Here is a 25,835-nt window from a genome sequence, read left to right as displayed (position 1 = left end):
ATTTTTAGGAGTTGCAGTTAGCCTTTATTTTGTATAAAAATGAGGAAATTTAAACGTTTATTTTATTAACTGCTGTTTCAGATACTAAATAAAGTGTAAACATTTGACATGAAGATCTGATAGCAAGTGCTAAGAGGAACTCTGAGCTGAAACACATAGTAAGCATGGATTTTTATCTGTGGTTGAAATGACTGTTTGCTCCTCAATAGCAGTAGAATGCTATATTAGATGGAAGGGGCAAGGCATTTCAAGGCTAAATTACAATCTTAGTCTTACATGATTAGAGCTTGCAGAGGTTGCTAAGAAACAGCCTAATAGTCCTTGAGTAACCAATTATATGTCCCTTGGACAGATGCACAGGTGCTCAATCTCTGAATTTTTTTTTTTTTTTAAATCTGAGATAAGACTGGAGTATTAGTACATAAACTGCAATCTGTTTACATCCTGCTTTGGGCTTGAAAATCCTGTTTATATATATATATATCTTGTTCCCAGCTGGATGTGTTCTGGTGGGTTTTTGTTCGGTACATTACTATTAGATTATTAGTACACTTAAATTGCTCTTGCAATGCCTCTTCTACTTCCAGATAGTCCACTAGGTCTCTAGTCTCTCCAATGCTTTCTAGTACTCTGAACATACCAGGTTAAGTAACTTTGTGAGCATCTAATGTTCAAATTGGATGAATTTGTGTCTGGACTTTCAGTGAGTAGGCAATATTAATATTGATGCTGTATCTTACAACTGGTAGAAAATGCTAGTTTCAGGTAGAACTAGCTTTCCTTACTCCTCCTGAAGCAGTTCTGTACATGCAAATTGTAGTGAAATACTGTGTGAGCTGGCAGTTAACCTAAAACATCAGATAGGATTCTTTAAGACTTTTTTTTTTCCCCTCTGAATATAGAATCATAGAATCGTTTAGGTTGGAAAAGACCTTTAAGATCATCCAGTCCAACCATTAACCTACACTGCCAAGTCCACACTAAACCAGTCAAGGGTAGACTAGACTAAACCATGTCCTGAAGTGCCACATCTACCCGTTTTTTGAACACTTCCAGGGATGGTGACTCCACCACCGCTCTGGGCAGCCTGTTCCAATGCTTGACCACCCTTTCCGTAAAGAAATTTTTCCTAATTTCCAACCTAAACCTCCCCTGGCGCAGCTTGAGCCCATTTCCTCTCGTCCTATCGTTAACTACATGGGCAAAGAGACCAACACCCACCTCACTACAACCTCCCTTCAGGTAGTTGTAGAGAGCAATAAGGTCTCCCCTCAGCCTTCTCTTCTCCAGGCTAAACAATCCCAGTTCCCTCAGCCACTCCTCATAAGACCAGTGCTCCAGACCCTTCACCAGCCTTGTTGCCCTTCTCTGAACACTCTCCAGCACCTCAATGTCCTTCTTGTATTGAGGGGCCCAAAACTGGACACAGTATTCCAGGTGTGGCCTCACCAGTGCCGAGTACAGGGGGACAATCACCTCCCTACTCCTGCTGGCCACAGCATTCCTGATACAAGCCAGGATGCTGTTGGCCTTCTTGGCCACCTGGGCACACTGCTGGCTCCTGTTCAGCCGGCTATCTACCAACACCCCCAGGTCCTTTTCTGCTGGGCAGCTTTCTAGCCACTCTTCTCCAAGCCTGTAGCGTTGCATGGGGTTGTTGTGACCCAAGTGCAGGACCCGGCACTCGGCCTTGTTAAACCTCATACAGTTGGCCTCGGCCCATTGGTCCAGCATGTCCAGGTCCCTCTGTAGACCCTTCCTACCCTCCAGCAGATCGACACTCCCACCCAAGTTTGTCATCTGCAAACTCACTGAGGGTGCACTCAATCCCCTCATCTAGATCATCGATAAAGATATTAAACAAGGCTGGCCCCAAAACAGAGCCTATGTATAATTCTGTTTATAGCATTGTAAAGTTGAAATGTCTACCTTGAAATACAGTCTACACTTTCAATGTTGAAAGTCTGGGATTCCAGCTAGAGAACTTAAGTTCTAATTAGGGAGTTTGTTCATACTTGGAAGGTTTGACTGACATGTGCTTTAAGCAGTAAGTTGAGAAATACGTAAATAGCTTAATTATTGACCTACTCCAATCAAGACTCAAGTAGAAGTCTTTTAGGGTGTGCAATTTTTGTTACCATTTACTGTTCTTCCTATTGATTGAGGACAATTTTAATAGCACTGGTCTGGTAACCTGTGCTGCTGCTTAATAGATTTTAGTGGCAGCTCCTTTCTTTTACACCATGTACAAAAAAATTTTTTTGGGGTGCCTTTGATAGTTCTAATTCTCTTTTATATTACAATAACATGATATTCCTTATATCACAACATGGAGTTTTTACTGTAACCGGCTGCATGTAATCAGCAAAGTCTAGAAGTCAGACCATGTTTACTTGGACTATTAAGAGCAAGTATAACCATCTGCTGCCCCTCAGTAATGACTGTGTTTTGTACACAACAATGAGCTGATAGCACCTCCTGTGTTGGTTATAAACTGTTGTTTAAACCATATGTTTATATATAGGCCCAAAATGTTGTAGTGTTGTACTTGGCTCTTGGAGACCTTTATAGAGCAGAGTATCGTTTCCATGATTCATCCACACAGACCAGTGCTTTCTTCTACCAGAAAGTGAGGAAGGGAAGGAAGTAGAGAAACTGAAATGTTTAGACTTGCATACACACTTAAGATGTTGGTTGTCAAATATTTCGTGCTCCTGCAGTGCCTTCTGATGTTTGCTGTTAAGCTGTGATAACTTCAGGGTTGTATGGTTTATAGCTTGTAGTCACTTCACATTTCTTCTTGCTCTATAAGAGGTGAAGGGTAAAGTGGTTGCTCAGACCTAGCTGGTGGCAATTCTTTAGAGGTTCATTTCCAGAATTCAAATCCCTTTTTTTCCTAACACTGTGTGTCCTGGACTTAAACTGTGGACTGTCAGAATGTAATTGTTACACGGGTTAGACAGAAGAACAAACTGTCGCATATCAACAGATCTTCTCAAGCTGTTTGTATCTACTCCCAGATTACCACAAATGTAAGGTAAATAAAAATCTTTAGCTGTCAGGAAAAGATAGTCTTGACTTGTGGCAGCTTGTTATCAGTGATAATTTGTTTGTCCCTAAGCCTTTAGGATGGATTTTCAAGATCTGGTAGTCTGTGAAACTTCAGGTTGCCAAGGAATCTGGAGAAGACAGAACAGTGGAAGAGTCAGTGGCAAATGAAGTACTAAAGAAACTAAAAAGTATTCACTAGTATGCATTCTTGAGTTGCAAGTCTGGCTTTGGACTAGCAAAATTAGTCTCCAGGTTTTTTTAATGTTTGCTTACTTTATGTGGCTTCATTCTGTTCTCCATTGATACTCATCCTTATGAGGAAAGCTGTAACGTTGGTACCCACCAGACAAGCAACTAGGGGTCAACAATGAAGTGAACTTGAAGACTTGCTGAGATAATCTCCCTTTCTTAGCTTCCAGATCCATGTCAATGCTAGGAGAAGGGAAAAAAATAGAGAAACACGCTTAATTCACTTGCTTAGAGTAAATTTACAGGGCAAGTGCCTGCTTTCAAAGGTTGCTCCCATGTACTTCGCTGTACTTGTTATAAAGCTTTTCTTCCAAAGGTGTGCCAATTTGTGGGTTTTGTCTGATTTGTAATAATATAAAGCTATATCAGATCCCTTCCAATTTACATTACTCTGAAAGATATGATTTGATATTAAAGTTCTGATGGTACTTTGTTATGGTGGGATTGATCGAGTCTTGGTTGTCATATATTCAAATAGGTACCTTGGAATTGTAAGCTACATATGCTGTTGTATCCTGTGTTTATTTGCTGCTGTAAGCAGTTGATTTTTAATAGTAATTAAATACAGCGTAATGGTTGGTGCTGCAAGCGTGTGATAAAGTTTTACTGTAGCCACAAAGTACTGTTCAGAAGATTCAGTCCTGCTGCTGGAATTGGATACAAGCATTTGTTTCAGGAATGTGTTTATAAACTTAGGTTTTTTTCACAACTAAACTCTGGTGCTCCCACGAATATTTAACTAAGTATGCCTATCTACGTGCAGAATCCCTGTTTAATCCTTTATTCAAGTTCCTTGCGTGTGTTGATCTACATGAAAGAACTTGCACCATCTCTTACAGTGGTGACTCTTATTTTTCTGCTCAGCTTATTCCTGTAAATTTATGGAGAACAGCAAGATATGGATATAGTTTTGGTTCTGTCTGCAGCGTCCTGGTTCACAGAGGTGAGGAGGTTGTAAGGGAAGGTGAGCAGCTATCTATGAAGCTGAAATAAGTTGTTTTCTTTCTGTTTGTTTCTCTGCCAGCCTCTTTAGCATGTGCAGAAATTCAAAACTGAGCTGGTGTTCAGTTTGGGACTGAAATGATGAACAGCTTAAGTGCATTATCCCCTTTTTCTGGATTAATGACATCTCTGTTACTAGCCATGAGGAAATCTGCAATCTATTTGATAAGTCTCTTGTGCAAGTGTGCAGTTCAAATTGACCGAAACTGTTGTGCAACTCATGTAGCAATAAAACCTAGATATTTGTGTTCCTTATGGTGAAGAGGCCTCTGATGATACCAGTGCTCAGAGCCAACATCATTGGAGAAAAATTACGCATCTTGTTTGGAGCTATACAAATGTTTGATCAGTCAGCTGCTGCCATCACTGTGGGCCAGTGAAGCCTTTGCCTCGCGTATCCTCTTTCAAATGTCACTGATGCTGCCCAACTAGCTCTACAGTTGACTTGGTTGGGTAGGTCTGATCAGAGAATTGAAGAGGACTTAGAAAAACAGTGCCCTAATCTCTGTGCTCCCTTAGGAACAGAAGTTGAGTATGGGCCTCTCTTCTTCCTAGGGCAAGACATCTAGGTTCATTAGTTTGAATTGGTTTGTGTGGGTATTTGCTTTTTCAAAAACAAAAGGAAAGACTGCAGTGCTATCAACAATTAACATTATTTAAAAGGATTAAGATTAAAACACTACTTTCTCTTTCTGGGAAATTTGCATACATAGAACTTGGGGCCATATCTATTTTTTTTCCCTATATTTGCCTGCCTTCTTAGTATGCATATTTCCAATACAAAAGAGAGTGCATGCAGGTGTTCTGTGTTTAGAACAATAATTAAAGTATGTTATTACATAGTTAGTTTAATTCCCGCTTGACTTCAAGTTGAAATTCTAATGATGCATGGCTTGAAGTGCCCAGAGGACACTAATATCCATGCCACATGGAGCACAGAGGGGAGGGGAAGAGCAGTATTAATTACTAGTTCATCTTCAAATTCTAAATATTAGCATAAAACAAGTCTTGCACTAACCATTAATGGGTCTCGATGATTGATACATACACTTCAAAAGAGACAATGTAGCTACATTTTCATTAATGTAACAAGAAAGCATACATGTAATGGGCTTAATTTATCTTGGACTTCTTCCAAAACTTTAGGAAAGGAGTAGGACATGGATTCTTGGTTAATATCAAGTTTGTCTGAAACAGTTCAAAGGTGGTAGCAAGGCTAAAAGCTTTGGCTTAAATCTAATAAAATTATGTTAAGATGGTACCCAACTGTCTGCATGGTATTGTACTCACGCATGTCTCTTTCTAAAAGGCTTTTTTCTCTGTTCTCTAATTTCATCAATACTTTCTCCTGTTCTTTGCTATTGGATTAACTCAGTGGATTTCTGCAAACTGCTAGTGCTAGCTTCAGCTGTGGTGGAGAGGACTGTATCTTGATAGCTGGGAAGTCATGAAAGTATCCAAGACGTAAATAACTTGTTTTATTTCCTTTTATGTAATGATCAGGCAAAATGTCTATTGAAACTTAATCCTGTGACCCTCTATCTAAAATAGTGTTTTCTGGTAGGTTTCTGACTTTTCTTTTTGTCCACTAAAAAATCAGATACTAGCAGAGAAACATCTGCTGGAATTGCTACTCTTTTCTCTTGTATACAACCTCTGATTTAATCTCGGTTTCTGATCTCAAAAAAATCAACACCCTGTGTTCTCCCTAAATAGGATGGAAGGGACACTATTACTTGAGGTTCTAGCAGGTTTGCAGGGCTGATGCACCTGGGGTTAATTTCATTTTCCTTCCTGCTGCTTCTGCTCTAGAACTGAAAGAGAAACAAAATCTGTGGAGGTTACACTAGGCTCTCCCATCTGAGAGACAGGCACAATACAAACTGTGGTACTTGTTTGACTACCCTCAGGTAAATTAGTAGGATGTTGTCTCTTCTTTTTGTATGGTTGTAGTATAGCATACCAAATTCTATTGTTTTGGTAGCTGTTCTATTTAAAATGGTTTTGCTTTGGTAAATGGCTGGTTTTTCTACTATCTGAGATTTCTTCCAAGGTATAGAAGGAAAGCTTGCTGATGCTATTTTAGATCCCAAATTGCTTTCCAGAAAACCTTGGAACAGGCACATTAACATCTATATCAGACTGTTTAAAGATCAGTTAACTTTTAATCAGACTGTGTAAAGGTTTAGTGTGTATAGATGTGTTAGGTAAATTAACTAGCGGAGGGGAGCTGTGGCTGTAGGAAGGGTGACTAATGCTTCTTCTGAGCACTGGTATTGGCTGGTTGCATTAGCTCTTTCGTGTTCTGTACTCAAAGCTAAGTGACAAGCAGGATGGTTTGTTAAGACTCTGTTTTCAGGTGGATTTTACTTTGTGTACATACCATCCTTCTTTATAGTGTCAGTTGTACTTCCACAGGAGTCATGTATGAACAGAGCATTGCAGTGCTTGGGCATCTGTGGAAGAGCTGGCAGTTGGGAGAAGCTGGCCTTTCTGAGGCCTGTTTTCCATATGCCTCATGCTAGGCCTCTGTCCAGCAGATCTAAGGATCACCTCTAAGATGCAGGCAAAATCTGCCATGCACTTTGCAGATTGGAATGTGTGTGGTGGGGTGCGCTTCCTTTAAGTAGAAGAAAAGTGGTTTTACTGAGTTGTTGAATGGTATTGAGTTTCTGGAAGTTTTTTCCCATGACTTGTTAGAGACTTGAAGGAGAAGGTGTTCCGTGGGTACTGACGAAAAATTTTAAGGCATTTTTTCCCTATGGGACAGTGTGCAAAAGGTCAAATTGGAAAGTTTACCTGAAATAGGCTTACCTCAATAGGTATGGCTCCAAAAGGCCTGTGATGTCTTAATTCCTGCTTTCCCACCCCTGTTCCTTTTGGTCTGAAATGTGCTTCCTGGGGTCACTAAGGGTTCTGATCTTGGCTCAAATTCTGAATCTGTGTTGACTGCGCCTGTAGTGACTGTCAGGTACATAGCTACTGAGGCAGATCCAAAGGGCTAAGTGGATATATCTACTGTTTCCCTTTATCAGGAGTACTCTAGGTTCCATGCAGAGTATCTCGGAGCTTCTGTTAGGAATCTAGCAATCAATCTGGCTTGCTCTGAAGAGGCTGGATCTTCTTCCTGTATTTTGTGTCTGGGATCTTGAGTAATGACAAGGATTCCTTACAATATTTGTAGATAGGTTTTACAGATAGCAGTCTTGCATTTGAGGTGGTTCAGTCAAGTTAGGGAAACTTCTGCAGTAAGTCTGTGACTTTTTATTTTTTCCCTTCCAGATTTAAAGTTCTAACACTTCTTTCTTGTTAGCTGGTATTTCCAGACTCTCACAGATGCTCTTGCCTTCACAGCTTTTGTGCCAGTCATGCTAATGTAATCTTCACCCTTCCTATTCTATTCTTCCCCTAATTTCACCTGGAGAATATAGGTGATGTTTTGAAAGCTGGTTCTCTCCTTCTTAGAGACACTGGTTCCTGAGTGACTGAGAGGTCTAGCTTTTAATGGGGGAAGTACTTCTTGCACTTCAGCTAGTATGGAAGAACATGTCTATCTGGAACTGTGATACTTGGCTCAGTGACATATACAGACAGTGCAGAATCACTCTCTTAGTGGAGTAAGAGTAACTAGGAGTAGTACCAGCCTTCATCTATGTTACATAGATGCCAGTAGGGATTGGTTTTGATGACTGTAAATAGAATAGCTAAAGTTTGGAGATGAATTGCTTAATTATTTCAGTTACCTTTCTGTGTAAACCTCAGTTTAGTCTTCCCCAAGACAAATACTGGCTTTCTTATAGTTAAACCAGGATTTTTATTGCAAGCGCGGTGACAAATTCTTGTGTGAAAAATTGCTCTAAAATCAGTAAGCTTAGGATTTCACTTGACACTTGTCAATCCTTCAGCAGTTAATAAATGATAAATGCTTACTGTATTTGTACATTTCTCTTATCTTGCCTTGGATGACAGTAGGTTCTGCTTTGTGTCACCTGACTTAATCACTCTTAGAAGACTGGATTACCTTTTCCACAGAGGAAGTTTCAGAAGCCTATAGTCCTCTAAACCTTTATTTCAAATAGTAAGATCTCCCAGTTAATAGCGCTAGCTCAGTTTGTCTTTTTTTCTGAATAGCATTTGTTGCATCTACTGCAACAGGTATGTGGCTTGCTATGCATGTATTGCATTACATGGTTTGATGATTTTTGCAATTATTATTTCATGTGACATTTCAGTATTGCAGAAAGGAGAATCTTGATTAGATTTTTTCAATTATGACTTCTTCTGTCATGGCTTTCAAAGAGGAGTTCTGAGGTATAATTATAAATCTAATTCAGAACTAGTTTTTGTTTCTCCTGGCTTCCCTTTTTTCCCCCTAACATTGTTGGTCACAACTTTGATTACTCTGGGATAGATACTAATGGCTCAGGCAGGCATGTGAGATTCTACAGTGTAAACTTTTTTTTAGTAGTCCCTTGTTTTAATGTCAGTCATCAGAAGTGGAATACTTGCTTCAGAACAGCACCCATACTAAAACCACAGTTCAGGGAACATAAGCAAATGTTCATGGAAGTCAAAGGGAAAGAATATGGAACGTTTCTTTTCATTCTCCCAAGCTTTGTTTTCAGCCTGGGAACTTCCTGAGCTAGTTGTGGTTGATCTCTTCTAAGTATTTGTGGCAGTCTGCCCTTGGACCCACAAAGATCTTAAAAGCACTTTGCCCTTAGGCAACCTGTGTAACATTTGGCCAAGCTTTGTATGAAGTACCATCTTTCTTTTTTTTCTGACCATGGCTCCTATTAGCTTGATTTGATGCCCTTTAGTTCTTGTCAAGAACAAGAAAATGGATGATCTATTCCTAACCATCCCCAGGGCCTTTTGTAGCTTTGTAGACTTCTGTCACATACTCCAGTTGCCTCTCTTCCAGGCTGAGGAGTTTTGACCAGCTCTTTCACTCCTCTCATGGAAACCATTTGGTTCTTTGTTCCTTCTTGTTGCCTTTCTCTGGACCTTTGATTTCTAACATCCCCCTCATGCGGGATGCTATTCATCCCATCTCTTGGGAGAGGGAGAACAGGAGAACCACCCTGCTTCCCTCCACCTTCAGTTACAGAATCACACAGTGGCATAATACTGAGCATCTTTTTCCTTGTTTTTTCCCATGTTCTCTAGCCTTCCCTTCTAGCCAGGGTGCACTTTCCAACTGACTTCTGAATATTAAGTAGTCAAGACATGAATGAGAGTGGGAAGCAGATCTCTTGGTCAAAGAACTTGTGTTGAGCTTGCAAAGGGAACTTGCTTAGCTAGAAACAAGCTGGCTTTGGTGGATTGAAGGAGTAGCTGTTTCTTGAATTGGCAAGTCACAAGACTTACTTTGTGAAACGTTGTTTACCAATACAAATTTGCGCAGAACAACAAAGTCACAAGTGTCATTAACTCGGGATTATATGAGGGTCTCTGAAAATGTGTTTACATTCAGCAAGGTTGGAAATTTAAATGACAAGGTTTGAAATACTCCCATTATGATAATTGGTACGAAGAATTCTTAAAGATACTGTGGAAACAGAAAGAAATCGTCGTTAAGATTGAACTGTGGATATGTTAGTCTAAGAACTGGTTTCAAGACCACCTAGAATGACACTATTCTAGTCACTAGAGTAAAATTGTAGTTACTGATCATTCGCCTAAGATTAAATTGATTTTTTTTTTAATGAGCCCTATGTTTGCTCAGCCAGTTGGAAAAAAAACCCCAAAACCCCATGTCACTTGTGATGTATTGATTAGTTTTATAAACCATTACTTTTGTTGAGACTTGTGGTACACAGGAGGTACCTAGAGGTGGCATAGGCAGAAAGCATTTGCAGTAAAATAGAAGTGTTTCAACAAAACTGGTAAATGTGGTCTTATAGCTTGGATTGGTATTAAACATCGATATCCTTCCTGTTTCTTGCTGGGAAATCTCAGCAAAGGCAAGTTACCACAGGAGTCCTTGTAGCTGACTAGCTAAGTCTTCACTGATGCTTTTTTGTTTGTTTGTTTATTTCTGGAAGTATAAGGAAAATAAATTATTTGGAAGCCCATCTTATGGTGTTTGTTCAGATTTAAGTGACCACAGTTGACAGCTTGGACTTCAAAGTTGGAACTTAATCTCCCTGAGTACAGCAGAGATGTGTATATGCTGGAATCAGGGGAGGGGGGGATGAATAGCAGATAGCTATAAAAAGCAGAGGCAGGAATTACTTCTGTTCCACAGGACAGGACTAGTATTGCTGCTATGCATGTAATGGTGAAAGGCACTGCTTTAAAATAGGGACGGGCTCTTCTAGAACCTTTAATGTCCTGTGACCTGAGAGTAGCTAGCAGATCAGCTTTTCTTGACATAAGTCGTGACATGACTACTGCTGGGTCAAATCTCCTGCAGTTTTTCTACGAAAGAAGCCTAATGACTTGCTTCTGGCACTGTGAAAACTGTTAGCGAGGTGCATGCTTCCTATTCATTCAAGGATGCTGCTGCTCTGCCTGCAGCATGTGTCTGACAGGGTGCTATCAAAGGGCGGGGCCAGTACTGAGGTGTTGGGAACAAATACTCTTGTCTGTAAGGTGTCATTTGTCACAAGGTTGAATCAGCTGAGATTTGCTTTGAGTTTCTGTCTAGGGTGCTAAGAGAAACTTGTGGAGTCTTTCTTCCAGTGGTTTAGCTTCTCATATGTAGATGGATCTCCAGAGAGCTTTCTCTTTGCTCTGTATGTGGTCTGAGGTGACTAATGTTCCCCCTTGAGGAGCACTAGTCAGACACATGGCATTTTGGCCTCTTGTGAGGTACATGAAAATGGGTCACTGCTTTTACAGGGATTAGCCAAAGCTAATATGTGAATTCAGAGGATTTTTAAAACTCCCCAGCTAAAATGTTTGCTGTCCCATGATATATCAAGACCCCCTCATGTTGAGAAACTGCTGTTACATTCTGCCATTGCAGCAGGATCAGAGTATCTTCAAACCTTCACTTGAAGATCTTCCTACAGAGATATCATCTGGTAAGGTATGTCATGATCTAGTAGTTTGATCACCTTGGAGAGAAGCACACTATGCTTGTTTCACAAAGCACTGGGCACTGCCAAATAGATACTGTAATACCCCTTTGAGTTCCTCCTTGAAGTTGTTTTATCTTTTAGATGCATGCAGCTGGTTGTTGGTAGGATTCTTCCACCTAGTTGCTGGGTAATTTTCTTTAACTGGAGGTGAGTTTTTACCTGGGTGTTAAATTTGTATATTAACTCCAAGAGTGACTCTTATTCACCTGTTCTCTTTATTTCTGTTCATTTTGCAATGAAATGAGTCTTAAAAGTCTAGACACCTAGATTTCCTTCTGCTGCCCCTGTATGCATACACACATACACACCCCTCCAGTTCTGACTTCTCTTAGTTTGGGGGAGGAGTGGAACAAAGTGTTCAAACTCATGTAGGCAGAGATACCAGTCTCTTGGCTGTTAACTGTGGCAAAAAATACCGCCCCCCCACCGGTTTTGCAGACTTCCTAAAGACTGTCAGGTGGGGCTAATTCACAAAGAGTTCCCCTCACACAACAGCAGGGCTCCAAAGTTTGTAAACATCATCCTGCTTTTGTGACTGGGCCAAGAGGAATATAACTGCAGTAATTGCTCTTGAATAGAAGTCTTCAACTTGCTCAACTGCTTTCTGCTATCTGCTGCCGAAGTTTGCAGTACTCTAACCCAGCCTTCCACAGCACTCCTAACAAAATGGGATTGCTTGGCCCCCCTTTCCAAAGGGAAAGCTTTTGTTTAAGACTTGCTATGCCAATGGTGCTTACTTCTCAAATGAAAAATGAGGGTTTAGAGGATGGGTGTCTTTATGATTTTGTGTGGTGGAATGGCCTCTGCAGGCAAGTTCTTGCGTGTGAGTGTGGCTGAAATATCCTTCAAGTGTGAAAAAAACAGCCCCCTTCTCCCCCTGAAATGGGGAGCACTTATTCTTTCAGCACAGTTCTCCATTATGTCTTTATAATACCTGTTTCTAAAAGATCAACCTGCAGGTTTGTTCTATCTGTCTGCCCTTAAACCGGTGTTGATGATGAGTCCTGGACCTTCTCAGAATCTTTCTTCATTTCTTCCTTACTCCCTTTGCACTTCTGGCTTATTCATGAGGAAGTTGTAAGAACTTGCCTAGCTGCAGAGCTCCTGGGAAAGGAAATGGAATATGCTTGCCTTTAAGTCAGCTTTTTCCATGGCAAAGAGGCTGTTTGGGGGAGGGGGAGAGGTGCTGGGGGAAAAAAAAGGTAGGGAGGGGGGAAGCCCCCCAGACCTGTGCTTGCATTGCTTGTCTGGAGGTTTCTTAGGAAAGAGCAAATCTGAGGTGACCATGCTGATCAAGACTTAACGGACTTGGTTGCAAGAAATACTGGTGATGACTTATTCCAGAAGTTACAAAGATTAGACTAGTAATATGCCGCTGTCGTTTGACCTGTTTTTACGGTTGAAATGTTCAAATACAAATGTTGCATATCCTTGACTGAGGTTTGAAAGGAAATGGTACTTACTGATGATGAGACCCTGCGTTGACTGTGGACCTAGTGTGACTGAAACAGGAAGATAATGTGGGCTCTGGATTTCTTTAGGAGCCATGTTTTTTCCTACTTCATAGCTGATTCCTGATTTCTTCTGAGGTTTTTCGTTGTAGAAACTCCAGTCAGTCCTTTTATTAAAATAAAATTGATAATTCTTTGTTAGAATAAAAGTATTTTAATACACAATAGCTTGTTATTGATGCAGAAAATGTCAAGTATTGATTTCAGCTCAACCTTAGCTTTTTGCGTTTTTCAGACTTTTAGTTAGAAAGTGTAAGTTCTATACCTGATTGAAAGTGCAGTCAGCAGATGGATCATCTTTCTTGGGATGAAAAGTCTGACATGTCTGGTTTGCCAGAAAAAAAACACTTTTTAATGTTGATTTGCAAATATCAAGGTAATAGTTCATTAAAAGATAATGTAAAACCAATATTACAGGTCTTGTTTCCCCCCTCCCCAGAAAGGAGGTCGCTGGGATAGTATGGGGAGTGTTTTGTTTGGTGTAAACAGTGGAATAATGCTTTGAAGTTGCTTTTGTCAACACCAATCTTGAGAAAAACACAACTGAAGCAGCATCACCAGGATAAACAGGCTTAATTTGTATCTTTCCAAACTGCTTGGCGTATCTGTTTAGTTAACTCCTACAATATGGTTCTTTCATAAAGCTGCGCTCTTATGCAGAAGTGTGCTGATGCTCCTCTTCTGAGTTGTAGCGTTTAACATCATCTATTTTTTGATTTGATGAGCACAAATGCTCTCTTGTGTCTAATTCTTTATGGAAGATAAACCTAGACACCAAAGTCAGTAGAAACAAGTGTATTTTCAGTGCTGTATGTTCACCCCATCCCCTCCCCCTCCAATCTGTGCCATAGTCATGTTTAAAATGTTTTCTAAGTATTTTGCTAGTACTAGTTGAAAGGAACAACAGATACTACTTTACAAAGCTTTTCTTATACATAAGAACAGACTGGAATGTGCATGTCCCATTGTGAGGTGCTGGTCGTATCAGCCTACAAGAGTTCTGCAAGTTGGAAAAGAAGTGGGTGTGGTGGTGTTTGTGTGTTATGCATGAAAGACTCATGAATTTGGGGCATTCTTAGGATACTTGTTAGAAAACTATAGTTTTCTGTTAAATTGATGTGGGAACTTGAACACACTTACACATATATATCCATAGCCTCTGTGGAGGGCTTCTTACCTTAAACAGTTTTTAAGCTAGCCTGTTCTTTATATTTTTATATATATTTATGTGAAAGAGCAAAATACTGCTGGATTATGTGAGGTGTTTAAAGATTTGCAGTATGGGTAGACCTTAGATTGTGGACAAGAGCTAAATGAATTCAAGTTCTGTAATTATTTTCTGGAAGCACAATTTAAGAAAGATGTTGTCTGGTATAAGTATCTGTGCTACAGAAGAGCTACTCACAGCTGGTGCTAGTGGAAGATGTGCTGGGTAGTCTATGTTAGACTTGCTGTTTAAGAGTACAGATGGGACTAATGCAAGCCAGTGGTAGAGCTTTTATAAAATGAGTATGTCTGTTATGTAAGCTAAAAGTATTCTTCAATATTTATATCCATTAGTGTTATTCAGCCTATAGCTCTTACTCTGGTTATTGGGCAGGGTTACAGTATGAGTGAGTGTATGGATATCAAAATTTCTACTAATATATGTTTTTGATAATTGAGCAATAACTGGAAAGCTCTCAGTGCAGCATACCATGAATATATTCGATAACACAGATGCTTCTTTGTGAGTTTTCAGCTGTTGTTTTATAGTGAATTGCAAAATTCAATAGAATTTAAGCAGATCTAGTGCAAGACTTGATACTTGGGTGGGGGAGGGAGAGAGGTTTTTCTGAACCAGTAGATTAAGTATCCATTTCCTGATTTGAGGTGTAGTAATTGTAACGTGACAATCCATCATGCTACCACAGAGAGGAATTCCTCTTTACAATTACTGACTAGCTATAGGTGAGGAAGATATGACAAGTTGGGTTGGTAACCTTAATTGTCTTTTCTAGAGGTAGATTAGCCACAAAAATCAGTTTCTCTTCTACTGTGCCTGTTAGGGGGTTTTGAAGGGTGACTGCGTAACTGTCAGTAGGAAGCAGGAAGTTGCACAACTGAGAACTGTCCCAGCTGATATTGATTTTCCAGTAAATGTGCCTTTGTCTATCAATACCATTTTTACTGCCATTTGAATACTCTAATCTCCTCCTACAAGTATGACTACAAGCCTTCCTAAAATGTTACATTCTGTATGCTTGCTCACATGTAAATGGCCAAGTGCTTGCCTGGTAGCCCAGAAGTAGACATGGGGAAACTGAGGCTATGGGATGCCAGTAAGTGAAAGGATTTAATAGTGCGTGTTTTGTCTTTGTTCTGTATGTTCTTTAAGCTTTTTATACATGGTCTTTATAGTTTTTGATGGCCACCAGTGGGAGGAGGGTAAAAGCAAATGCTTGAAACGAGGCCTGGGCAACCTGGGGCTTGCAGAGCCACATCCTTGCCCTGCCTGCCACCAGGAGGCAGCACCAGCTGTGCAGGCTGCAGAGGTCAGTTATTTGGCCAGAAATTCATTTTTTCCACATCTTGGAAGAAGAGCTGTGCACCATAGTTGCTTGTAATGTACTATTAAGTTTCTGTAAGGTCGTAGAGGAATATTTTCAACTCCAGAGTTGATGCCAGCTTAGATGGTCAGATGTGCCACCAGAGGTATGGGACTCCTTATTTTAAGCATCTTAAAATGGGTAGAATACCACTTTATGCCCATTCACACCTTCCAGCATGTGCATGCTGGAACAGTGCATTGTGTGGAGCTCTGTTTACCTGCAAAAATTCCCTAGTATCCTAGGCAAAGATACAAATCTGCTTTCAAGTGGAATGACGGGAAGGCATAGTTGACTGATCTGTTTCCTAAGACAGCAAGTCCAGCTTAGGTTGGGTTTTTTTTGTTGTTTTTTTTTGTTGTTTTTTTTTGGCCTGAGCCTGTGTGGGCAGTCAGATACAACTGCCAATTTGCAGTAGGAAAGACCAGCACTTACATAAGATGAGTAAGTGGACATCTGGAAGCACTTGAGCACTATTTTGTACTTACACAAATCAATGGAACACAGGAAAACTAAGGGGTATGTTAGAAGATCAGTTGTTAAAAGCAGGGGAGGTGGATAACAGAGCTTTGGGTCATGCACTGATTTGCAGAATTGTGCCTAGGTTAACACTTTTAGTTTTGACCCAAAATAAGAAGACTTGCAATTGCCAGAAGATAATGTTAGGGCAATACTGTATAGTACTTATTTTCTGATGCTATTCGTTTTACATTTATTTTTCAGGTAGCAGTTTAGGAGAGGGGTGGCAGGTAGTGTTTTCAGGATACAGGAGGATCCTATCCTGCTTCCCTAAATGCTGAGACTGGGGGGCAGGGGAGAGCAGGGAGTTGGAGGGTGAAGCTACTAAAATGCTCCACTAACATTTGCTTTCAAAATATTTGTGGAGTTGTACTATATCGTCATACTTCAGAAGTAGAGGCCTTTAATTTCTCAGCTGATCTCCATCAATTGTTCTTTTCCAAAGGCAGTTCAAGCCCAAGTATACCTCTGTCCATTGTAGTCACTGCTGAGCTCCCTTTTTCCCTTCTTCATTGAGCGTAATCTATTTACCACTATGTCCTGGTTTCGGCAAGCAGAATTTTTACATAATCCTCTTCCTAAGACAGTGCTTTTAATTTCTTGGCTGAATGTCCGTGGGTCCATGTGAATCCATAGATCATTAGCCTGTGAATTCTGTGCCCATTAAGGCTTGGCTCTGCTGTATTTAACAAGCTTCAGGTTTTGGTGTGGCTTGCTTCTAAGCACAAAGATGTATACATGAGGGTTTTAGGAGAGTGGTGCAATAAGTCTTTCTGTTCTTGGAGGTTTTTTCCTGGTTTTAAATGTATGTGAGAATCTCAATGTTAGCTTGGACAAGTTGGAAACTATCAAAGCTGAAGGGTTTGACAGCTGCTCTTGTTAAACTCAAAACAGGTAAACGTTACAGGTATGCATAAGGTAACTTTTTCCTAAATAAGTTTAGTATTTAAATATCAACATCTATCCTACATATTTGGTCATAAAGCCAAGAAAAATGCCTGAAGCCTTGCTTTAGTGAGGTAAAGCCTTCATGTTTTTTCCACATCATTTAAAAACTGTCTGAAATCATGCTTTTCCTCTTTCTTCCAGGGAAAGTGTACTACCAAGTATGCTTCCTTTAACAGTTTCTGTTTCTGCTGTGTCTTTTGCAGGTCCATTTTTCACACTACCCCTTTCATGAGAAGGAAGTCTAAATTCTTGATAGATGTGGTGTGGATTTTTTGTGTGTTTCTTCTATAGATATGTTTTTCTAGAGAACAGCAAACAGATCTATTATATAGACTGATCTTTCATGTGCTTCCTAAAGGATGGCTCTGATTTTATTCCTTTTATTTCTGGTCTTTAGTTGCTTAAATCTTAAATATCCTAGCTGTTTTCCAACATTCAGAAAGCCTCACTTCATTCAAACCTTTTAGGGCTACTTCTGAAAAGGATTTCTGTGGCTAAGCAAAGCTGAGAATTAGATGCAGTGGGAGGGGAATAATAATAATAATTCAGTCCTTAGTGTGTGGGGGGTGGGGGGGAGTGTTTTTGTTTTGCTGTTAGTGTGCTTTGCCCCACAATTTTTAATGCTGTTGTATTTCATGCTTTTGAGAAGATGCCTTCAAGGGCTTTCACATGACAGCAGAGAAGTGAAGTTTTTTAACTGCTTTCAGTTGGCTTTCTTGTAGCAGCAATATCTGCTTATTCCAAATCACTGTTTGTGTCTGGTGTGCAACAGCAGTTTTTTATTACTATCTAACTGGTGTCTTGTTTCTTTTCAGAGATCATTCACATTAATAATAGAAGCATGGGATTGGGATAATGATACAAAAGCTGGTGAGTATTTATGTAAAACTTGCAGTTTTCACTTACTCTGTGCTTTATGTACACAGATTGAGGAGGGGGGAAATGGTATACTGCTGTAATTAGCCATCCCTCCAAATCAATCTGCATGCAAGCCTGCTATGTGAAGGACATGTACAAATCCAAGCAGTGAATATTGGGTTAGGAACTGTGAAAAATCATTACTTATGGGAAGAAGAATGGACAACAGTAAGTGAAGGTTGTAATACATGACTCTTAATAATTCGCTTTAAAAAATGTTTAAAAATTATGGTAGGCTTTTTTTTTTAAAAAAAAAGGGAAAATTGTCTGTGCTGTAGGGTTGCACTTTAAATTTTCCTCAGTTTACCCACAACCACGTTGTGCAATACTTTCCATGATTGGGTAAACAAATAGGCGTTCTTGTTCCCCATAAAGAAACCATGCTTGATGGCTTTGGTGAAAGTGTTCTAAATCACGGTATGATTCCTTCTCTGTTTGTTTCTCCTCAAGTACTGAAAGTTACCTAGCATTTCTGGTCTGTAAATGCTAATAATCAGTATCAGAGCAGGGCTGTTGATCTGAAGGAAGAGGAAGATTGTTGTATTAAATACTTCAAAACCGTATGAAGGTGCTGTTTGCAATGTTGTTGCTAAAGTAGGACTCCAGCTTGAACCTACACTTTGGTGATGGTTTATAAGCCTGTCTTAAAATAATCAATGCTTTTGGCTACAAGTGTTGAGCGAACTTCAAACTTTCATTGTGGTTAATGATGGACTAATTAATCTTGGCTGGGATCAATACAGAGGAAGGTAAGTGTTTGGACATTAAGATAGCAAAGGTTTATGTCCGAAATCATCATCCGTTCCTAATTATAGGTTCCATTCTTTGCTGCTTCACTGACCATCCTTATCAAGATGCATCAAGCATAAAAAATTGGCAAAGCTCAGTTGATATTAAGGCTGTGTTAGAGTTTCAAGGTCCTTTTCGTTGAAGATTGGGATTAGTCCCACTTGCGTTTTCCTGACAGACTTTCCTAACTTAGAGATTTTTCCTAACATACTCTGTCTCCAATGATAGACAAAGTAATGATGAGTTTGTAGCTTGTTCCTGAGCCTTCCCTCGGCTAGAATTAAGTGTCTTTTGTCTTGTTGTTTAACAGCTCCTTCAACATTTTCCAATAGGTATGTTTTCTTTAGATATCTGGTAAAGGATGGCCAGGCCCAAAGAGTTGTGGTGAATGGAGTTAAATCCAGCTGGTGGCTGGTCACAAGTGGTGTTCCCCAGGGCTCAGTTTTGGGGCCAGCCTTGTTTAATATCTTGATCAATGATCTGGACGAGGGGATTGAGTGCACCCTCAGTAAGTTTGGAGATCATAGAATCATAGAATTGTTTAGGTTGGAAAAGACCCTTAAGATCATCCAGTCCAACCATTAACCTACACTGCCAAGTCTACTCTAAGCCAATCAAGGGTAGACTAGACTAAACCATGTCCCCAAGTGCCACATCTACCCGTTTTTTGAACACTTCCAGGGATGGTGACTCCACCACCGCTCTGGGCAGCCTGTTCCAATTCTTGACCACCCTTTCCGTAAAGAAATTTTTCCTAATTTCCAACCTAAACCTCCCCTGGCGCAGCTTAAGCCCATTTCCTCTCGTCCTATTGCTAACTACTTGGGCGAAGAGACCAACACCCACCTCAGTACAACCTCCTTTCAGGTAGTTGTAGAGAGCAATAAGGTCTCCCCTCAGCCTCCTCTTCTCCAGGCTAAACAACCCCAGTTCCCTCAGCCACTCCTCATAAGGCCTGATGACACCAAACTGAGTGAGAGTGTCGATCTGCTCGAGAGTAGGAAGGGTCTACAGAGAGATCTGGACAGGCTGGATCGATGGGCTGAGGGCAACTGTGTGAGGTTCAACAAGGCCAAGTGCTGGGTCCTGCACTTGGGTCACAACAAGCCCACGCAATACTACAGGCTTGGGGAAGAGTGGCTAGAAAGCTGCCCAGCAGAAAAGGACCTGGGGGTGTTGGTAGACAGCCGGCTGAACAGGAGCCAGCAGTGTGCCCAGGTGGCCAAGAAGGCCAACAGCATCCTGGCTTGTATCAGGAATGCTGTGGCCAGCAGGAGCAGGGAGGTGATTGTCCCCCTGTACTCGGCACTGGTGAGGCTGCACTTGGAATACTGTGTCCAGTTTTGGGCCCTTCAGTACAAGAAGGACACTGAGTTGCTGGACCGTGTCCAGAGAAGGGCAACGAAGCTGGTGAAGGGTCTAGAGCACAGGCCTTATGAGGAGTGGCTGAGGGAACTGGGGTTGTTTAGCCTGGAGAAGAGGAGGCTGAGGGGAGACCTTATTGCTCTTTACAACTACCTGAAAGGAGGTTGCAGTGAGGTGTCTGGTCTCTTCTCCCAAGTAACAAGCAATAGGACGAGAGGAAATGGGCTCAAGCTGCGCCAGGGGAGGTTTAGGTTGGATATTAGGAAAAATTTCTTTACAGAAAGGGTTGTCAAGCATTGGAACAGGCTTCCCAGAGAGGTGGTGGAGTCCCCATGCCTGGAGGTATTTAAAAGACATATAGATGTGGTGCTTAGGGACATGGTTTAGTGGTGGAGTCGGCAGTGCTGGGTTAACGGTTGGACTGGATGATCTTAAAGGTCTTTTCCAACCTAAATGATTCTGTGATTCTGTATAATTCATGTTGCTGCAACCATTCGGTTGGTCCACAGCCTTCTTGAATGGCACTTCCTAAAGCTGGACATGGTATTCAAAATGAGTTCTTGTGTGCTGAGCAGAGTAAGCCTGAACCTTGAAAAAGCTTAGATATCCTACACAGCAACAGATTGGAGGCATCCTCTTGAATGCTTTGTTCAAAAAGTACTACATGAGATTAATTCCTTTAAATAGTTTCCAGCTTGGGAATAATTTACCTAGAGGCAGCTAATACAGAGAATATTGGAATATTCATGCCCAAGTTCTAGATGGCAGATCAACTCAGGAGATGGTGTAGATGGGGGTGAACATGAAAAGCCTATCCTGCTAAACAGATCTGTATGCACTTAAGTGCTGAATTTTGTTTTTTAATAAGGTATTTGATTAAATAATGCTCTTCTAACTTGCTCTGTTTATGCCTTAGAATCTGCAGAATCCTCTTGCAAATCTGTAGCTTTAAAATCCTTTTTTTTTTAAATATGCTTGATAACACAAGCCTAAAGTGATTGTCCCTTTAAGTCTTTCTTATGCCTTTTAGTTTTTTAACATGCTCTCACAAATCTTTTCTTTGTCACTTTTTTCCCCTGAACTTCAGGACAACGGGATATATAGTGACTTTTGGAGGCCCAGTGGGCCATCTCCTTAATTTAACAGTTTCCATGAACTACTGGAGTCTAAGTGTCAGGTTATGGTTTAGCTCTTATGAGAAACTCCTGATGGAGGGTGAACTTCCCTTTAATACAGTCTCTCAGAGAGGTGCTGTTAAGCTGTATTGCATTTGAAACTTAGAATGGTTGCTGTGTGAATTTGGGAAGGCTTTCTTGGCATATAATTTGGCAGAAGACTAGGTAAACGCGTGGTTAAATGTTTCTGTAGTCTGTTTACTGATTCCATGATAGAGACCTGTTGCTTTGCAATGCTGCAGTTTAGACTTGCATATTAGATTTCTAGGAAGAATTGCTTAATGCTGAAGATTTTCTGGGTTTTTTCTTTTTCTTTTTTTTCTTTTTATGAGTGGTCTTGGCAGGGAGTCCTCCAGTAGGTTTTGCCTTGCGAATCTGTCAAGATCCAGAGATGCTTCCCTTGTATTTCTGCAAGGACTGCTGAACTGCCAAACAGGGACAGATGAGTAAAAAAATCATACGTAAGAGAATAGGAAAGGGAATATGACTCCTCCAGAGACAAGACAAAGAGTATCTGCATCCTGGAAGGGTGAAGAGAATATCTGTGGAAAGCTGAAATCCCTATCATATCCTGAACATTGAGCTGATCTCTGGATCAGGTTACACGTGTCTTCTGTTGCTACTGTAAGAAAGATCAATCAAAGTAATTGCCAGAGTCTGTTTATAAGCTGATTAATTAGTTCCAAAGTCAGGTTTTGTTTTGCTTTCCTTTAACAGGGATGAGTAAGGCTGAAAGCTAGATGCAGGTCCTGTGTTCCTGCTTGGACTTTCAAGTGGGTATTTATTTAAAAAAAACTAAAAACACAAAACCACAAACAAACAAAAAAAAAACCCCAACACCCACAAACCAACAACAACAAAAAAAAACCCTGGAGAGAGGGGTTTCCAGTTAACACCTTGAAGGTTTTAGAACAGTTGTCATTCTTCCCTCCCTGTATTGTCCTAGCATCCTGTATTCTTGCTTGTACCCATTGAAAGCAAGGCAATGGTGCTCAGAGCGGATCTGTGAAGTACCATCTCAAGAACAAGCTTGCCAAGGGCAAATGTTTCCCCAGTACTTACCTCAAACTATGAACTCTACGGGGGGCTTTCAGACCCCGATTCCTGAACTACTCCTGTGCTTTTTTTTCCTCCTCGGTGCAGCAGGGTTGGCTCGGAGGGAAGCTTGTGGCAGTCTAGTGTTACTGCTTGTTTGCTTTATGAGGCGGGAGGAGGGGGAGAGGAAACTGCCTTAGATACAAAGTCACTGTAAAGGGCCTGTTCTCTGTCATCTGTCACAGCAGTTCATGCTACTTTCTAGGTAAGTCATTTGACTTGGCAAACTTATAGTTGTATAGCAGAGGTCTTGGCAATGCATGATGCAGTGCTGCCATTATGAAGCAAGCTGCATCCTCATGTGTGAAGTAACTTCACATTTGATTACATGTCTACTGCGGGGGTGCAGTGGTTGTCTTCCTCTTTCATGTTAGTCTGTAGGAGACTCATCTGTCCTTATGGCTCTTTGAAGTAGTTGCTTGAAAAAGGCTGAAGACAATGTACTTCCTGAGAAGGGCACCTTCTGTTCCTTTGGGCATGAAGTTCTTATGCTACCGTGTGTGTTTCCTTGCAAATAGCTACCAGCATCACCTTCTGTATTGCCCTGTGAGTGGCTTGTTGGGAGTGTCTGACCTCCGCTAAAAGTTAGCGTGTTGATGAGCAGTGTTCTTATTTAAGTGTAGTCATGGCTCCTGGTTGCACAGTTACTTTTAAATACTCTGAAGAGAAGGATTCCTCTTCCAAAAATTAGATGCTTAATTAAAGAACCACCTTTTAGCCATCATCTCCTTTTATGCAAACATCTGTGCCACTGTCTGCTTTTCTAGAGAGACTTGTAGAAAACTTATTAGTAATCAAGACGCCTTATTGCTTCCGAGATGCGTGTGGGGGAGGTTAGTGTATGCTGCTTTTTTGACCAATAACCAGAGAAATTCAGTAATGCAGCTCATTGCCTATACTGAGGGCTAAAAGTAACGTGTATGAGTTCCTAACGTGAATTTTAGTGGTAAAGCAGATGCAGGGAGCAAACTTGTCCCATCAAAACAGTTAAATGTAAGAGACTGAATATCTTCAGAAACCCTTTGGCATTGTGGGGGAGGAATGAGGAACCTTGACAAACATGTTCCTCTCTGCAATTACAGATCTATCTGGAAGATGCACCTTCTATTTGGGATCAGTTTTAAATTGAAGTAAAGCACAATTCTCATACTTCGGTACTTCAGAATTTAGTATTAGAAACTAAATGTCTTGGAGCTGATTTGCTGATGCCTTTTGTGGTTCAGAGTAAATTATTTGGCTTGTTTATTTAGTCTGTTAAGGCCTACTTTTACTGATATAAGCTAGAGGAAGAGCTCTTAACACTCAGAATATGTTCTTTTTTCAGAGGAGTTTGTGAAGATAAAGTTTGTTCAAAAAAAAAAAAAAAACCCACCCCAAACAAAAAAGCACTATTGAGTTATTTCCCCTGTTCTTGACCCCAGGTATTAAGAGGACTGTTCTGCATAGGTATATTTGCAATAGCTGTAATGCTTGTTCCAGTTGTTTAACTGTCTGATGAATCTGCATTAGCTTGAAGATACTTGATAAAATTTTAATTATATAAGCCACTCCTTTAATCTCAGGACCTGTTCTTCAGTCCATCTGAAGCACTTTGAGGAAACACTTTTATAGCAGTGGCTGTTGCAGCTGTTTTTAATAAGCCCGTGATGCATATGGCTGGAAAGTAGCTCTGTAATGCATATTTGCTATTTGTTCAAATTCCTTGACCATCCAAAGATTCAGCATTTTTTTCTTTATAGTTTTTCATCAAGGTTTTCAGATCAATAGTCATTAGAGAAGAATAAGATTATGAAAGGATGTGGAATCTAATCATGAAGCTTTTAATGGTGACTGGTGGTATGACAGATATCCTGTTCAGTCAAAAATAAAATGCAGGCAGCATTTTCTAGCTTGCAGGTTTTTTGTCTGCTACTGCCCACGTACTGCTGAATGACAGAGGAGTTCACGTATAGGAATTTGAGAGTTAAAAAAACAGCGATAGACTTCAGTGGGTCTTGTCTAGCCATAAAATGTTTCATGCAGACTAGTCCAGGCAAGCATGAGTTGTAGCCTATGCATGGCAATATAATTTCTAATATTAAAGCAGAGAGTTACATTTAGTTCTTAATAGTTGGACAACCTTTCAATGCTTAATTAAACTTTTTGGGTTTTTTTTTTTTAGTTCAATATTCCTTAATTTTAAGAGCAAAGATTTTTATGGTAGAAACCACCTTGAAAAAAGGTGTTAAGATAACAAAATGCATTGCAGAGCCCACTACTTCTGTAGCTTTGCTTTTCCATTAATGTTGGAGTGACTGAAAACTGAATTTGAGTCCTTTTACACGCTGAGGGGGAAGTGCAGCTTTGGTAACAGATGCACAGGGTACCCCTATGCTGTCAGCAACTTCCTAGGTGAGAAACAGTCTCTTCTTTGGTTTTACTTTCTAAACCAATTAGGTTAATTAGTTCTAGAAAGTAAGTAGGTGAAACACATTTGCTGAAAGTGATAGTTTAGTATTGTTTGATACCAGCTTGGCATGTTTTATATTATTAATAATCTGAAGTTTAGACTTTATCTCACTCCCATTACAGCCTCTTGCTGTGTGCAAGGTTTTGGTTCTTTGTTTCTTTTAACATGCATTTTAAAGAATCTTTATTATTTAAAGAAAATGGATGCTGAAGCGCTGAGCTGGCAATATTATAGCTGTTTCATAAATGGGTATGAAATTCATGTATACAAGTGGAGCTTGTGTACCTTTTTCTTGTCTTTAAATAGTGCTTGGAGTTTCAGCTGCAGCTTGCAGAGTCACCTAGAAAAACTCTTGCAGTAGGGTGTTGCCAGACTTGAATAGTGAAAACATTTGAAAATTTATCACTGGGGCTACTCACTATCTACCTTTACTCTTACTGTGCTTTGCTTATTCTTAATATTTACTGAAGCAATTGTGTAATTTCATTGTACTGACTATAATTGTGTTGTATCTCCTAGTACTGAAGCTTCTATACCAAGAATAAAATGGATAAATATAAAATGGATATGCATAAAAGTGAAAATACTTGTGTTGGCAGTTCCATAATCTTATATCCTAGAATTCCTCTTGTCCTATGTGACAGCTAATACTTTGTGCATATTTGGTCTCAGTTAATGGCGCCTGGCAGTAGCAGTGCTGCCGCTTTCTGTGAGGGCAAGGCAGGATGCTTATAGAGTGTATTGCAACAGTGATTAATTATTATCAGTAGTTCCACTGGGGATAAGGATAAGCAGGATACAGAGTTGAGAATGGCCCCTTGACAATCCTGGGTTCACCTGTATATTTCTTCTCAAAATGCTGAATACTAGCTGCACAAAGTGTTCTATGAAATGACTGTTAAAGATGTTTTGCCTTTACTGTAGAGAGAATGATAAAATGGAAAAAAAAAAAAAGCTAGTTTATGTGCGTAATGGAAGCCTACTAGAGCATTTACTATTGCTTATTCAATTTGCTACAAAATTACTATGTGCTTTGCTTTATGTTTAAAACTAAACTTGCACCAGAGAACTTTAATCTCTCAGCTACT

General features: G+C 40.2%; 1 protein-coding gene across 1 annotated transcript in view; it reads left to right on the top strand.

Moving 5' to 3' along the window:
* JAG2 (jagged canonical Notch ligand 2) overlaps positions 1-25,835 on the top strand; it is a 73,839-nt gene that overhangs the window by 9,787 nt on the left and 38,217 nt on the right. The window contains exon 3 of the mRNA XM_075712577.1: positions 17,772-17,826. Coding sequence (XP_075568692.1) covers positions 17,772-17,826 — 55 coding nt within the window. The remainder of the gene's footprint in view (positions 1-17,771; positions 17,827-25,835) is intronic.

Source organism: Pelecanus crispus, chromosome 6 (genome assembly GCF_030463565.1).
Source record: "Pelecanus crispus isolate bPelCri1 chromosome 6, bPelCri1.pri, whole genome shotgun sequence".
In the NCBI taxonomy this organism is placed as follows: Eukaryota; Metazoa; Chordata; class Aves; order Pelecaniformes; family Pelecanidae; genus Pelecanus; species Pelecanus crispus.
Note: the sequence above shows the minus strand (reverse complement) of the source record. Positions and strands in the feature narration are given on the sequence as shown.